Genomic DNA, 16,351 nt, shown 5'->3' with positions numbered 1-16,351 from the left:
ACCAAGTTTATTCCCTAATTATGTATAACTCTCCCTCATTGCCTACAATAGTACCTGACAAATGAGTTGTACTCAGTGAAAAACAATATTTGTTAAATGAATGTATGATTTACAGCAAGAATTACCTCTTCTTTACTTCCTATTACAAAATCTATTCAGCAGACCACATGCCGACTCAATAACCTCCTCATGGAAGTTTTCACTTCCTGGTTGCGAAGGGTATAAATCACAGGGTTCATTAATGGAAAGATCACAGTATGGAAGAAGGAAACTACCTTGTCAGCTGGCAAGGCCCTGAAGGGGCGAGTGTAGATGAAGATGGCAGGTCCAAACATGAGAAGTATAATAATGACATGAGTGGTGCATGTGGACAGTGCTTTGTTCTTCCCTTCAGAAGCAGACCCACGGACATGGCAGAAGATGACGGCATAGGAAGACAAAAGCGCCAGAAAGCACAGAAGGGTCATCAGACCACTGTTGAAGACCATCAGAAGCTCCACCACAAAAGTGTCTGTGCAGGCCAGCTTGATGACCTGTGGCACATCACAGAAGAAGTTATCCAGTTGGTTTGGGCCACAGAAGGGCAAACGGAGGATGAGGGCCACCTGGATAATGGAGTGGATAAATCCTCCAAGCCACAGAGCCAACAGCAAGGCATAGCAAACTCTAGGGTTCATGACAGTTGAATAGTGTAAAGGCTGACAGATGGCAACGTAGCGGTCAAAGGCCATCACAACAAGGAGTAATCCTTCCCCTCCTCCAAGGAAGTGCAAGAAGAAGAGCTGAGTGATGCAACCCCTATAGGAAATTATCTTCTTCTCAGAAACAAAGTCCACCAGCATCCTGGGAGCTACAATGAAGGAATAGGATGCATCCAGGAAGGCCAAGTTGCCCAGAAAAAAGTAGAGGGGGGCTGTGAGGCCAGAGTCTGATCTGATGGTGAGGATGATGAGGAAATTTCCAGGGAGGATGATGAGATAGAAAATTAAAACTAGCACAAAGACCAGGAGCTGAATATCTTGAGACTGGGTCAGACCAAGAAGGATGAATTCTTTCACCACTGTGCTGTTGTCATTTTCCATCTCCTCTGCCTACAGAACATCAGGAAGTAGAGAGTTTATTTCCATCTTCTGAATCTATATCATAGTCCTATTCAAAGTAAAAGCAGTATGTACCACATCTGTTACACCATCACTTCTCCACAACCTAAGAAATCTTTTCTACCCATTATTCTTCTATATTTCTGTCTGCCAACACCCTGGTTTGAAGCCAAACTCTTCTGCTTCTTCAGTTCTTTGCTTCTATTTAACTGTTAATCTCAGTTATCAAGTTCTTCAGGTTTTTATCTGAATGGGAGTTGAGGTGGGGATTGATTGCAAAGAGGAATGGCAGAGTTTTTAAGGTGACAGAAATGTTCCATATCTTGACTATAATGGTTACAAGTGTCTGTTCTTTCACCAAAATTTACTAAACTATACAGAAATTGTTACATTTACTCTACGCAAATTATACCTTAAGAAGACTGACTTAAAAAGTTAAAAAAAAAACTGCTTATTTGAAATATTTCCTTTTCTCCTATAGAATATCAACCCATCCACATGGTCTAAATAAAAAAAAATCCCGGTCATTCTGGAGAATATAAGATCTGAGGCTTATCTGTACAGTGGCCTCTAAATTGAGAATGTGATCACCCAACACACATGATAATTTATTGGCATGAAAATAATAATAGTGGAATTTAGATACATATATTATTGTATCTGATTCTTTGAAGTTCCATTTTTGAAAGTTTTATACTTTATATAGAATCATGGTGTAATTGAATGTAAAGTATACAAATAAAATATAGATATTGCTTTGCATGTTCAAAATGGTTTCTTACTGAAACGAAAAATTTAAAAAGCTTGAAGAAATTTGAACTAGAGCAAAATACTAGTGATTTAAAACAATATTTCAGAGGGGCACCCGGGTGGCACAGTCCAGTAAGCATCTGACACTTGGTTTCTGTTCCAGTCGTGATCTCAGGGTCATGAGATTAAGCCCTGAATCAGACTTTGTGTTCAGCAGACTCTTCTTGAGATTCTCGCTCCCTCTCTTCCTCTGCCCCTCCCACTCATGCTATTTCTCTCTCTCAAATAAATAAATCTTTAAAAAAGTATACTTCACATGCTTTCAGTTACATGGCACACTTGTTTTTAAATAGTGTTGTATAATATGGAGTGTGGAGAGGAGGGCAAGAAGGATCCACTAACTAAATATAAGATGAGACAGAATGAAAGAGGGAAAGAAGGAAGAGAAAAGCATCCCAAATCAAGAAACCAAAGAAAATTTTTACAACCGTAAATCTATTCAAAACATAAAAATACCTGCTTTTTGTATGTCTAAACCTAAATATATTAATTAGTAACAGAGGTTTCCATGTATAGTCTAAATTCGAAATTATGAAAGAGGTACTTTACACCACAAAGGCACATATGTGAACACACACGCATTGTTTCCTAAGCAAAACTAAAGCACAAAAATTTACAAATGGCACCATCCAAATCAGTTTTCTTCCTTTTCCTTTCCTTTCCTTTTTTCTTTTTTTCTCTTTCTTTTCTTTCTTTCTTTCTTTCTTTCTTTCTTTCTTTCTTTCTTTCTTTCTTTCTTTCTTTCTTTCTTCTTTCTTTCTTTCTTCTCCTTCCTTCCTTCCTTCCTTCCTTTTTTACTTAAGCATTCATTGGCTTCACTATTTATCATTCCTTCTGTGCATAAACCTGCTGCTAAAAAAGTGACAGAAATCCCTCTCTAACTCCTAAGTAGTGTGCATCTTGCACACTATTATACAGTAGTTATTTCATAGTCTTTCAAACATTGATGCTATCTTTAAGACATCAAGAAAAGTGGGGGGAGATGCACCTGGGTGGCTCATTCAGTTAAGCCTTCGGCTCAGATCATGATCCCAGAGTCTTAGGATCAAGCCCAGCATCAGGCTTCTTTTAAAAAAAAAAAAAAGATAACTTTACCTCTTAAGGTAAAAGCTGCAGGCTCTTCCTCTGTATCTTGTGTCTTATTTTCTATCATAAACTTCTGTTCTTCTATTAACTCTTTAACAGATGGGATTCATTACCATCTAACATCCCTCACTTCTCTCAGTTAATATGTGATATGTAAATTCAACACCAAGTATTAACATCCCCAAGACAATTGGTATTTTAACAAAGGCTTTGTATATCCCCAATAAACTAATTTTAAATATTGAGAAGAACTAGATATATATTGTTGAGAACAGATAAAAGGTGTTGCTGTATCACTGAATTGAGACCTCATATATTAATTTATTTCTACTATATTTCTGACCTTTGCATTCCATGACAGTAAATGCCCCACCTGAAGAATTGTAATATGTTTCCATTTATTCCTTCTTTCTATTCTTCATAAACATGAAGATAAAAACACATCTCTAGCAATCCAACACTACTCTCACACAGCAGACATCACCTTCTAATGGAAGGAACAATTACTGATTATTCCTACCTTTGTTGTTAAATAAATCTCACACAGGAGCTTCTTACACATTGAAATACACAGCCAATTTGTGATGCAATGGAGAATGTACATTGGGAATTTGAAGGCTAACAAAGCTATTGAATGCTTGCAATGGGAATTATTAGAATGCCAACAACATATAATCAAAGATTAGACTTGAGATTTGTTAGGTACAAATATTCAAATACAAATCAGTTAAACAGACATTGTATCACTTCTGGGATTTAAAGTCAACATTCCATCAGTGACAGAGACAATAGAATTGCAAGCATATTTATTAGGTCTCAGTGAGTAGAAAGCCACAGGAAATTATATTTTACACTGCAATTCAAAAAGAGAAAAATGGTATAATTGATAAAAAATCATTGCTACATCTAGAAAAAAATTGTGGTCAAGTAGGTGGTAAATATGTTAGATTCAACATATTTCTGGTGACAAAAAGATAGGCAAAGATAAAATAAATGATGCTAACAAAATCTTCTTTCCATAGTCCTTCCATGTAAAGAGAGGATGTTCTCCCAAATAGATCCTATTACACCCTTGGTATTTGTTATTTTCACTCCTATGCTCTGTTAAAGTAATAATGAAGAACTATTTCTTTTTCAACTAAATATTAAGTAGAAGAAAAATAATTAAAAATTATGTAGTAGAAGGCAATATAATTTAAATTTTAGATTTGATTTTGTTTTAAAGGAAAGATTTTCAAACTATTTAAAAAATTAAAATACTAAACATAAAATGTTTTCGTAAAGAATATAGTGCACAATCAAAGACATTTCATCCTCATACAATCATAGTAGGGGGCTTTAACACCCCAGTTACATTGATGGACAGATCATCCCAACAGAGAATCAACAAGGAAAACAGTAGTTTTGAGTGGCACACTAGACCAGATGGATTTAACAGACATATTCAGAACATTCCATCCTAAAACAACAGAGTACACATTCTTTTCAAGTGCACACAGAACATTCTCTAGAATAGATCACATATTAGGCCAAAAACAAGTCTCAATAAATTCAAAAAAATCAGTCATAGCACGCATATTTTCCAACCAAAACACTGTAAAACTAGAAATCAACCACAAGAAAAAATCTGGAAAGACCATAAATACATGGAGGTTAAATTATATGCTAATAAGGAATGGGTCAACCAAGAAATCAGAGAAGAAATCACAAATTATATGTAAACAAATGAAAATGAAAACACAACAGTGCAAAATCCTTGGGAGGTAGCAAAAGTGGTTTTAAGAGGGAAGTTTATAGCAATACAGGCCTACCTCAAGAAGTAAGAAAAATCTCAAATAAACAACATAACCCAACACCTAAAGGACCTAGAAAAAGAACAACAAACAAAACCAAACCCAGCAAAAGAAAGAAAGTAATAAAGAATAGAGTAGAAACAAATGATATAGAAACTGAAAAAAAAAAACAGATCAATGAAACCAGAAATTGATTCTTTGAAAAGATCAACAAAATTGATAAACCTATAGCCAGACTCATCAAAAAGAGAGGGAGGGAGGGAGAGAGAGAGAAAGGACTCAAATAAATAAAATCACTAATGAAAAGGAGAAGTAACAAACAACACAACAGAAATACAAAGGATTGTAACAGAATATTATGAAAACCCATATGCCAACAAATTGGACAACTTAGAAGAAATGGATAAATTCTTAAAAACATATAATGCACCAAAACTAAAGCAGGAAGGAATAGAAATTTTGAACATTACCAGCAATGAAATTGAATCGGTAATCAAAAAACTACCCACCCAAAAAAAGTCCAGGACCTGACAGCTTCACAGATAAATTCTACTAAAAATTTAAAGAAGAGTTAATACCTATTCTCTATTCCAAAAAAATAGAAAAGGAAGAAAACTTCTAAAATCCTTCCATGAGGCCAGACACTAAAACCAGATAAAGACATCACAGAAAAGAGAACTCGAGGCCAATATCTCTCATGACTAGAGATGCAAAAATCCTCAACACAATACAGGAAAACCGAATCAAACAATACATTTTTAAAAAATCATATACCACAATCAAGTGGGATTTATTCCCAGGATGCAAAGATGGTTTAATATTCACAAAACAATCAGCATGATACGTCACATCAACAAGAGAAAGGATAAAAACCATATGTGAGAAGCAAGATGACGGAGGAGTAGGAGACCTGGATTTTGTCTGGTCTCAGGAATTCAGCTGAATAGGGATCAAACCATTCTGAACACCTACGAACTCAACAGCAGATCGAAGAGAAGAATAGCAACAACTCTGAACAGAAAAGCGACCACTTTCTGGAAGGTAGGACGTGTGGAGAAGTGAATCCGAGGCAATATTTGGGAGGATAAACGGTGGGGGAGGGGGCCTCTGTCAGCTGCTTCTGGCAAGTGATAGAGCTGTGGAGCACAAAATCAGTACTTTTAGAAATCGGCTCCGCTGAGAGACGTCACTCCAGTGGCTAAGCTGGGAGTGGAACCCTCATGGGAGAGTGTGGTCTCAGGACCCTCGGGGTCACAGAAAGACTGGGGGTGCCTGAGTGCAGCAGAGCTCCCAGGTATCGGAGTGGGGAAGCCAGCTACAGAGACAGAGCCAGGGCGTGGGCTCTCAGCTCGGGGTGGCCATAAACTGTAATCCGCAGCCTAGTCAGGCCACTGCTCCTCCAGCAGGGACCCAACAAGCGGCAGAGCTGGGCAGACTCCCCTTCCTCCCCCGGGAGGAGCAACGTGGGAGCGCACCGCAGGTATCTGCTGGGTTTGGAGACGCCACACGGGGTCGGGTGCCAGAGACAGAAACACTTGGTCACAGGCCAGGTGAGCACGGAGTGTGGCCAGAGACATGGGACACAGGAGTGACTGACTGCTTTTCTCTGGAGCTGCACTGAGGAGCGGGGCCCCAAGTTCTCAGCTCCTCTGGGCAGAGATTGGGAGGCCACCATTTTCACTCTGGTCCTCCAAAGCTGTACCGAGAGCTTCCAGGGAACAAAAGCTCCTGAGAGCAAACCTGAGCAGATTGCTTAGCCTGGACCGACAAGCGCGGGACAATTCTGCCTCCCGCAAAGACATTTGGGAACCACAGCAACAGGCCCCTCCCCCAGATGATCAGCATGAACAGCCAGCAAGCCAAGACCAAGTTTACTGATCAAGGAGAATGGGAGAACTCCAGCGCTAGGGGAATACTGCATATAGAATTCATGGCTTCTTACCATGATTCATTAGTTTTTCAAAGTTAATTTTTTTTAATTTTTCTTTTTCCCTTTTCAACCAACATCTTATCAATCCCTTTTTTAAAAAACCATTTTTTATTTTTCATTTTTAGAATCATATTTTATCCCTCCATAGTAGTTACCCTTATTTTTGGCATATATATATATATAAGTTGTTTTCTCTTTAAATTTTGAGATACAGTTTCTTGTAACAGATCAAAATATACCCTAAATCACTGGTGTATGGCTTTGTTCTAGTCTCCTGCCTGACCACATTCTCTCCTTTTTTTTTTCTTTTCTTTTTTTTTAATCTTCTTTATTTTTTCAAACAACTTCTTATCAGTTCGTTTTATAAAATCTTTTATAATTTTCATCTTTACAGTCATCTTCCATCCTTTCATTGTATCAACCCTTATTTTGTACATATATCAGTATTTCTTCCTTTAAAATCTTAGGAGGCACTTTCTTCTATCAGACAAAAATACGGCCAAAATCTAGTGTGTGGCAATGATCTATACACTACCCTGATCATATTTGATCATATTCTGTTTTTTCTGTTTTGTTTTGTTTTTGTCTGTCTTTATCTTTTTTTCTCTCTCTTTTTTCTTTCTTTCCCTTTCTTTTCCCCTAGTTTAAGGTCTTTTCTGATTTGTATAGAGTATATTTGCTGGGGACATTGTTAACCTGTTAGCATTTTGTTCTCTCGTTCATCTAATCTCCTCTGGACAAAATGACAATACGAAAGAAATCACCTCAGCAAAAAGAAAAAGAGGTAGTACCATCTGCAGGGACCTACTGAATATGGACATTAGTACGATGTCGGACCTAGAGTTCAGAATCATGACTTTAAAGATACTAGCTGGGCTTGATAAAAGCATGGAAGTTATTAGAGAAACCCTTTCTGGAGAAATAAAAGAACTAAAATCTAACCAAGTCGAAATCAAAAAGGCTATTAATGAGGTGCAATCAAAAATGGGGGCACTAACTGCTAGGATAAATGAGTCAGAAGAGAGAATCAGCAATACAGAAGACCAAATGATGGAAAATAGAGGCTGAGAAAAAGAGAGAGAAACAACTACAGGATCACGAGGGCAGAATTCAAGAGATAAGCGATACGATAAGATGAAACAACATTAGAATAATTGGGATCCCAGAAGAAGAAGAAAGAGAGAGAGGGGCAGAAGGTATATTAGAGCAAATTATAGCAGAGAACTTCCCTAATGTGGGGAGGGAACAGGCATCAAAATCCAGGAGGCATAGAGAATCCCTCTCAAAATCAATAAAAATAGGTCAACACCCCAACATCTAATAGTAAAACTTACGAGTCTCAGAGACAAAGAGAAAATCCTGAAAGCAGCTCGGGAGAAGAGATATGTACCCTACAATGGCAGAAACATTTGACTGGCAACAGACCTATCCACAGAGACCTGGCAGGCCAGAAAGGACTGCCATGATATCTTCAGAGCACTAAACGAGAAAAATATGCAGCCAAGAATACTATATCCAGCTAGGCTCTCATTGAAAATTGAAGGAGAGATAAAAAGCTTCCAAGAAAAACAAACACTAAAGGAATATGCAAACACGAAACCAGCCCTCCAAGAAATATTGAAAGGGGTCCTCTAAGCAAAGAGAGAGCCTAAAAACAGCATAGATCAGAAAGGAACACAGACAATATACAGTAACAGTCACATTACATGCAATACAATGGCACTAAATTCCTAACTTTCAATAGTTACCCTGAATGTAAATGGGTTAAATGCCCCAATCAAAAGACACAGGCTATCAGATTGGATTAAAAAACAAGACCCATCAATATGATGTCTGCAAGAGACTCATTTTAGACACCCCCACATTGAAAGTGAGAGGGTGGAAAACCATTTACCATGCTAATGGACACCAGAAGAAAGCTGGGATGGCAATCCTTATATCAGACAAATTAGATTTTAAACCAAAGACTGTAATAAGAGATGAAGAAGGACACTATATCCTACTTAAAGGGTCTATCCAACAAGATATAACAATTGTAAGTATCTATGCCCCTAACACTGGAACAGCCAATTATATAAGGCAATTAATAACCAAAGCAAAGAAACACATTGACAACAATACAATAATAGTGGGGGACTTAACACCTCCCTCACTGAAATGGACAGATCATCTAAGCAAAAGATCAACAAGGAAATAAAGACTTTAAATGAAACACTGGACCAAATGGACTTCACAGACATATTCAGAACATTCCACCCCAAAGCAACAGAACACACATTCTTCTCTAGTGCCCATGGAACATTTTCCAGAATTGATCACATCCTAGGTCACAAATCAGGTCTCAACCGGTACCAAAAGATTGGGATCATTCCCTGCATATTTTCAGACCACAATGCTTTGAAACTAGAACTCAATCACAAGAGGAAAGTCAGAAAGAACTCAAATACATGGAGGCTAAAGAGCATCCTACTAAAGAATTAATGGGTCAACCAGGAAATTAAAGAATTTAAAAAAATTCATTCTAACCAATGAAAATGAAAACACAACTGTTCAAAATCTTTGGGATGCAGCAAAGGCAGTCCTAAGAGGAAAGTATATAGCAATACAAGCCTTTCTCAAGAAACAAGGTCTCAAATACACAACCTAACCCTGAACTTAAAGGAGGTAGAGAAAGAACAGCAAATAAAGCCTATACCCAGCAGGAGAAGAGAAATAATAAACATCAGAGCAGAAATCAATGAAATAGAAACCAAAAGAACAGTAGAACACATCAACGAAACTAGGAGCTGGTTCTTTGAAAGAATTAACAAGATTGAGAGACCCCTGGCCAGACTTATCAAAAAGAAAAGAGAAAAGACCCAAATCAACAAAATCATGAATGAAAGAGGAGAGATCACAACCAACACCAAAGAAATACAAACAATTATAAGAACATATTATGAGCAACTCTATGCCAGCAAATTAGATAATCTGGAAGAAATGGGTGCATTCCTAGAGATGTATCAACTACCAAAATTGAACCAGGAAGCAATAGAAAACCTGAACAGACCCATAAGCACTAAGGAAATTGAAGCAGTCATCAAAATCTCCCAACAAACAAAAGCCCAGGGCCAGATGGCTTCCCAGGGGAATTCTACCAAGCACTTAAAGAAGAATTAATACCTATTCTCCTGAAACTGTCCCAAAAACTAGAAATGGAAGGAAAACTTCCAAACTCGTTTTATGAGGCCAGCATTACCTTGATCCCAAAACCAAAGACCCCATCAAAAAGGAGAATTACAGACCAATATCCTTGATGAACATGGATGCATAAATTCTCACCAAAATACTAGCCAACAGGATACAACAGTACATTAAAAGGATTATTCACCATGACCAAGTGGGATTCATCCCTGGGCTGCAAGTTTGGTTCAACATCTGCAAATCAATCAACGTGATACAATACATTAACAAAAGAAAGAACAAGAATCATATGATCCTCTCAAAAGATGCAGAAAAAGCATTTGACAAAGTACAGCATGCTTTCTTGATCAAAACTCTTCAGAGTATAGGGATAGAGGGTACATACCTCAATATCATAAAAGCCATCTATGAAAAACCTACAGCGAATATCATTCTCAATGTGGAAAAGCTGAGAGCTTTCCCCCTACGGTCAGGAAGGTGGCAGGGATGTCTACTATCACCACTGCTATTCAACAATGTATTAGAAGTCCTAGCCACAGCAATCAGACAACAAAAAGAAATCAAAGACATCCAAATCAGCAAAGAGGAAGTCAAACTCTCAGTCATTGCAGATGATATGATACTTGATGTGGAAAACCTAAAAGACTCTACCCGAAAACTGCTAGAGCTCATACAGGAATTCAGTAAAGTGGCAGGATATAAAATCAATGCACAGAAGACAGTGGCATTCCTATACACCAACAACAAGACAGAAGAGAGACAAATCAAGGAGTCGATCCCATTTACAATTGCACCCAAAACCATAAGATACCTAGGAATACATCTAACCAAAGAGGCAAAGGATCTGTACGCAGAAAACTATAAAATACTCATGAAAGAAATTGAAGAAGACACAAAGAAATGGAAAAATGTTCCATGCTCATGGATTGGAAGAACAAACAGTGTGAAGATGTCAATACTACATAGAGCAATCTACACATTCAAAGCAATCCCCATCAAAATACCATCCATTTTTTTCAAAGAAATGGAACAAAGAATCCTAAAATTTGTATGGAACCAGAAAAGCCCCCGAATAGCCAGAGGAATGTTGAAAAAGAAAAGCAAAGCTGGCGGCATCACAATTCCGGACTTCCAGCTCTATTACAAAGCTGTCATCATCAAGACAGTATGGTACTGGCACAAAAACAGACACATAGATCGATGGAACAGAATAGAGAGCCCAGAAATGGACCCTCAACTCTATGGTCAACTAATCTTCAACAAAGCAGGAAAGAATGTCCAATGGAAAAAAGACAGTCTCTTCAACAAACGGTGTTGGGAAAATTAGACAGCCACATGCAGAAGAATGAAACTGACCATTTTCTTACACCACACAAAAAACAGACTCCAAATGGTTGAAAGACCTAAATGTGAGACAGGAGTCCATCAAAATCTTAAAGGAGAACACAGGCAGCAACCTCTTCAACCTCAGCCATAGCAACTTCTTCCTAGAAACATTGCCAAAGGCAAGGGAAGCAAGGGCAAAAATGAACTATTGGGATTTCATCAAGATAAAAAGCTTTTGCACAGCAAAAGAAACAGTCAACAAAACCAAAAGACAACCGACAGAATGGGAGAAAATATTTGCAAATGACATATCAGATAAAGGGCTAGTATCCAAAATCTACAAAGAACTTATCAAACTCAACACCCAAAGAACAAATAATCCAATCAAGAAGTGGGGAGAAGACATGAACAGACATTTTTCCAAAGAAGACATCCAAATGGCCAACAGACACATGAAAAAGTGCTCAACATCGCTCGGCATCAGGGAAATCCAAATCCAAACCTCAATGAGATACCACCTCACACCAGTCAGAATGGCTAAAATTAACATGTCAGGAAACGACAGATGTTGGCGAGGATGTGGAGAAAGGGGAACCCTCCTACACTGTTGGTGAGAATGCAAGCTGGTGCAGCCACTCTGGAAAACAGTATGGAGGTTCCTCACAGAGTTGAAAATAGAGCTACCATACGATCCAGCAATTGCACTACTGGGTATTTACCACATAGATACAAATGTAGGGACCCGAAGGGGTACATGCACCCCAATGTTTATAGCAGCAATGTCCACAATAGCCAAACTGTGGAAAGAGCCAAGATGTGCATCGACAGATGAATGGATAAAGAAGAGGTGTTATATATACACAATGGAATATTATGCAGCCATCAAAAGGAATGAGAATTTGCCATTTGCAACGACGTGGATGGAACTGGAGGGTGTTATGCTGAGTGAAATAAGTCAATCAGAGAAAGACATGTATCATATGAGTTAAGCTCTGACTCTTGATTTCAGTTCAGGTCATGATCTCAGGGTCCTGGGATCGAGCCTCACTATAGGCTCCCTGCTCAGTGGGGATCTGCTTGTCTCCCTCTCCCTCTGCCCCTCCCCTAACTTGTTCTCTCTCTCTCTCAATAAATCTTTAAAAAAAACAAAAACAAATGAACATAGGGGAAGGGGAGAAAAAAATAGAATAAGATAAAAACAGAGAGGGAGGCAAACCGTAAGAGACTCTTAAAGTTGTTTAGAGAATAAACTGAGGATTGCTGGAGGGGAGGTGGGTGGGGGGATGAGCTAAATGGGTGATGGGCATTAAGGAAGGCATTTGTTGTGATGAGCATTGGGTGTTATATGTAAGTGATGAATCACTAAATTCTACTCCTGAAGTCAATACTACACTATATGTTAACAAATTTGAATTTAAATTTAAAAAAAATACAATGTCCATATATAGGTGGATCCACGTAGTTTAAACCAATGTTGTTCAAGGGTCAACTGTATAATTTTATAAAGATATATCTTAAATATATCTTAAAGTAACAAAATGATAATATGCCTAAGAATAAAGCTAACGAACAATTGGTTTCCTTTAAAAGAAAAAAGAAAGAAACAATGAAATATGGGCAGAAAACTCCCCATTTGGTGTATGTTACAGTCTATTGCCACCAAAGACTAAAATGTGGTGTTTTTTTCCATAACCACACATAGACATACTGAGGGACCTTGCCTCCTAATATTTGGCACAACACTCGTAATTAACCTGATGACCTAGTTCTCAGAAAAAGGGGTGCCTGGGTGGTTAAGCATCTGCCTTGGGCTCAGGACATGATCCCTGCTCAGTGGGGAGTCTGCTTTTCCCTCTCCCTCAAGTCCTCCCCCCTGCTTGTGCTCTCTCTCTTTCTCATTCCCTGTCTCTCAAATAAATAAATAAAATCTTTAATAAATAAATAAATAGACTAGTTCTTAGAATGGAGACTTCTTATTCTGCTGGGAAAAATTTATCATTTTAAACAATCTTAGAAACTGGGCGCCTGGGTGGCTCAGTCGGTTAAGCGACTGCCTTTGGCTCAGGTCATGATCCTGGAGTCCCGGGATCGAGTCCCGCATCGGGCTCCCTGCTCAGCAGGGAGTCTGCTTCTCTCTCTGACCCTCTTCCCTCTCGTGCTCTCTATCTCTCATTCTCTCTCTCTCTCAAATAAGTAAATAAAATCTTTAAAAAAAAAAAACAATCTTAGAAACTAAAATCATGAACCAGTTTCCCTTATAGAGTCAGCAGTGTAGCACTGAACATGGCAAAGAAAGTTTCCTGTTCCTGGGGACTTTACATTCAAATGCATGGAGAAGACATTAAACAAACACACAAGAAAGGAAATAATCCGATAGTAGTGAGTGCTACGATAAAAATATGAGTGATATGCTGGAAAGGGTTGGGGGAAGAGACTGCTGTGTTCAGTGTGTTGACCAGGGAGAGCCTTTCTGAACAGATGGCATTTCAACAGATATCTGAATGTCTAGAATAATCCCACTATGTGAAGATTTAAAGAAAGAGCTGATAGAAGGCCATGAAGCAGGAAGAGGATGGTGCACTGAGAAGGAGAAAGGAGGAAGACGAAGCAGAAAGGCCACTGTGGCGAAAGAGTAGTAACCAAATAGAAAAAAACAAAAACAAAAACATAGGCAAGATAGAGATGAAGGACCAGATATAGATCAAATGGCAACTGGTCATCATTCTATTTGAGATGTTATAAACCGAAGAGTGCCAATATCTGATTTACATTTTTAAAAGATTATTCTGGTTATTAGTAAATAATGAGTTTAGAAGGCAAGAGTGGAAGCAAGGGGACCAATTAGGGAGTATTTAAAGTACTGTAAACAAGAAATGATGGTAGTTAGGCTAGGAGGTGGAACAGGAGATGGAGGGACAATTGTTTACCAAAGATATGTTTTGGAGAAATAGTCAAGGGGACTTGTTGATGGACTGGATATGAGTGGTGAGGAAGCAAAGATAATTCCTGGGATTTTTTGAATGGCATAACTGTGTGGATGGTTGTATAATTTACAAATATGGAGATAACTGGAAAAGATAAGGATTAGAAATCAGACATTCTCCTTTAAACATATTCGATTTTTGTCCTTTTAAAAATAAATAATATATGCATGTTTCAAAAATAAAAAGGTTAAAAAATAATTTGTACAATGAGAAATCTCCTTCATATCTCAGTCCTCCACATGTCCATTTCTCCCCACACCCACAACAGAAAGATAATATTAATTTCTGTTCTGTCCATCAAGAGATTATATGTATTTACAAAGAAGCATGAACATAAATTTTTGATATTTCTTAAAATATAATTTGCATTCATTAAAATGCACATATGTTAGACTTAATAACTTCTGTCAAATGTATACATTCAAGGAACCAAGATGTAGAATATTTCCAAACAAGATGTAGAATATTTCCATCACTCCGAAAAGTTGCTTGTTGATCCTTGTCTTCCTCCCCTGCAACCACCATCATAGTGAGCAACCACTTTCTAGTTTCTAACATCATGGATCACTTTTGCTTTTCCTCAGATTTTATGAAAACAGAATCATATGACATGTATTCTATTTCAACTGGTTTTTTAACTCAGCATTATGATTTTGAGGTTCATATATGCTATTGCATTATCTGCAGCTGCTGCTTTTTATTACTGAATAATGTTCCATTGTAGGTATATAATCCAAAGGTTCTATTATTTTTATCCTTTTATGGGCATCTGGGTTGTTTCAGATCTCAGGTAATGAATAAGGTTTCTATGAGTATTCTAATAAAAGTCACTTTGTGGACATACGTCTTTATTTCTCTTGGCTAAACACTTCTAAGTAGGATTACTGGGTCATAAGGTAGATATCTGTTTAAATCTACCTGAAATTGCCAGTTTTCCAAAGTGGTTGAACTATTTTAAGTTCCTAGCAGCAATGTGTAAGAGTTCAAGTCATTCCACCAACTCACCAACATCTGGTGTTGCATGTTAATCATGCCTTTTTATTTTTTGTATTTTTTATGTTTTGACATCTTGGGGCCTTGCCAAATCTGCAGAGACTGGTCCTCCCAGGGTTAACCAATTCCTAGAGATAGCTAATGTCTCACCAGCAAAGGCACCAACCAATCCAGAGTCCATACTCCAAACACCCACTTTGTCAGGGTCCCACAGTTATCCACTAACCAGGCAGCATTGAGAAGTGGCAGAGCAACTGAGTTGTTTAGGGGACAGTGTCTCAAATCAAGGATGTTATATGCTCCTGGAAGCATGTGATAAACCAATTTTTCTTTTCCTTCTGAGGTTTGCTGTTCTGCAGAATAGTGGAGAGTGCTCTGCCTGAACACATAATCATGTTTTGGGCCATTTCCCAGATGACAAGTGATGTGCATCATCCCATGAGCTTTCAATTATTTGTATATCTTCTGAAGTGTCTAAATATTTTGCCTATTTTTTACTTGGAGAGAGAGAAAGAGAGATGAGATTCCAAATTTCCTTCCCAGTGTGTGATTTGCTTATGAATTTCATAATCGTGTATTTTGATGAGAAGTAATTTTTTAAAAATTTTTTGAGGTTCAATTAGTCATTTTATGATTATAGCTTCTTTTGTGCTATTTAAGAAATCATTGCTTATCCCAACAATGTAAGAAAACATTGTATGTTTCTTCTAGAAGCTTTATATTCCCCACTTATACATTTAGGTCCATGATCCAACTCAAATTCATTTTGTGTATGCAGTGAAACAGAGGCCCAAATTTATTATTTTCCATATTAATCTTCAATTTCTGTGGTGTCATTTAAAACTTTCCTTTCCTGGTGAATTATATCGGTATCTTTGACAAAAATCAATTTACCATTTGTGTGAGTCTGTTTCTGCACTCTAGTTTGGTCCACCCATCTGTCTATCTATCCTTTCATAGCTTTAATAATAAGCTTTGAAACGGGATAGTAGAAGTCCTCTTGCTTCTTCTTATCAGATGAAAGCAGTATTACAGTTATGATAAAATAAATATTTAAATCTGTAAGTATTGTATTCCCTGAAATTAACTGACTATTAAGGAAAAAATAGTATCCAAAAAAAATTACATATGAAGGGTTTTTCCTCT

General features: G+C 37.7%; 1 protein-coding gene across 1 annotated transcript; it reads right to left on the bottom strand.

Annotated features, from left to right (window-relative positions):
• Positions 1-155: 155 nt before the first annotated feature.
• Positions 156-1,130, bottom strand: LOC113909734 (olfactory receptor 4N4). Its single transcript, XM_035728197.1, has one exon. The coding sequence runs from the start codon at positions 1,080-1,082 to the stop codon at positions 156-158; it is 927 nt and encodes a 308-aa protein (XP_035584090.1). The 5' UTR covers positions 1,083-1,130.
• Between the last annotated feature and the right edge of the window lie 15,221 nt (positions 1,131-16,351).

The sequence above is a fragment of the Zalophus californianus genome, chromosome 6 (assembly GCF_009762305.2).
Source record: "Zalophus californianus isolate mZalCal1 chromosome 6, mZalCal1.pri.v2, whole genome shotgun sequence".
NCBI lineage: Eukaryota > Metazoa > Chordata > Mammalia > Carnivora > Otariidae > Zalophus > Zalophus californianus.
Note: the sequence above shows the minus strand (reverse complement) of the source record. Positions and strands in the feature narration are given on the sequence as shown.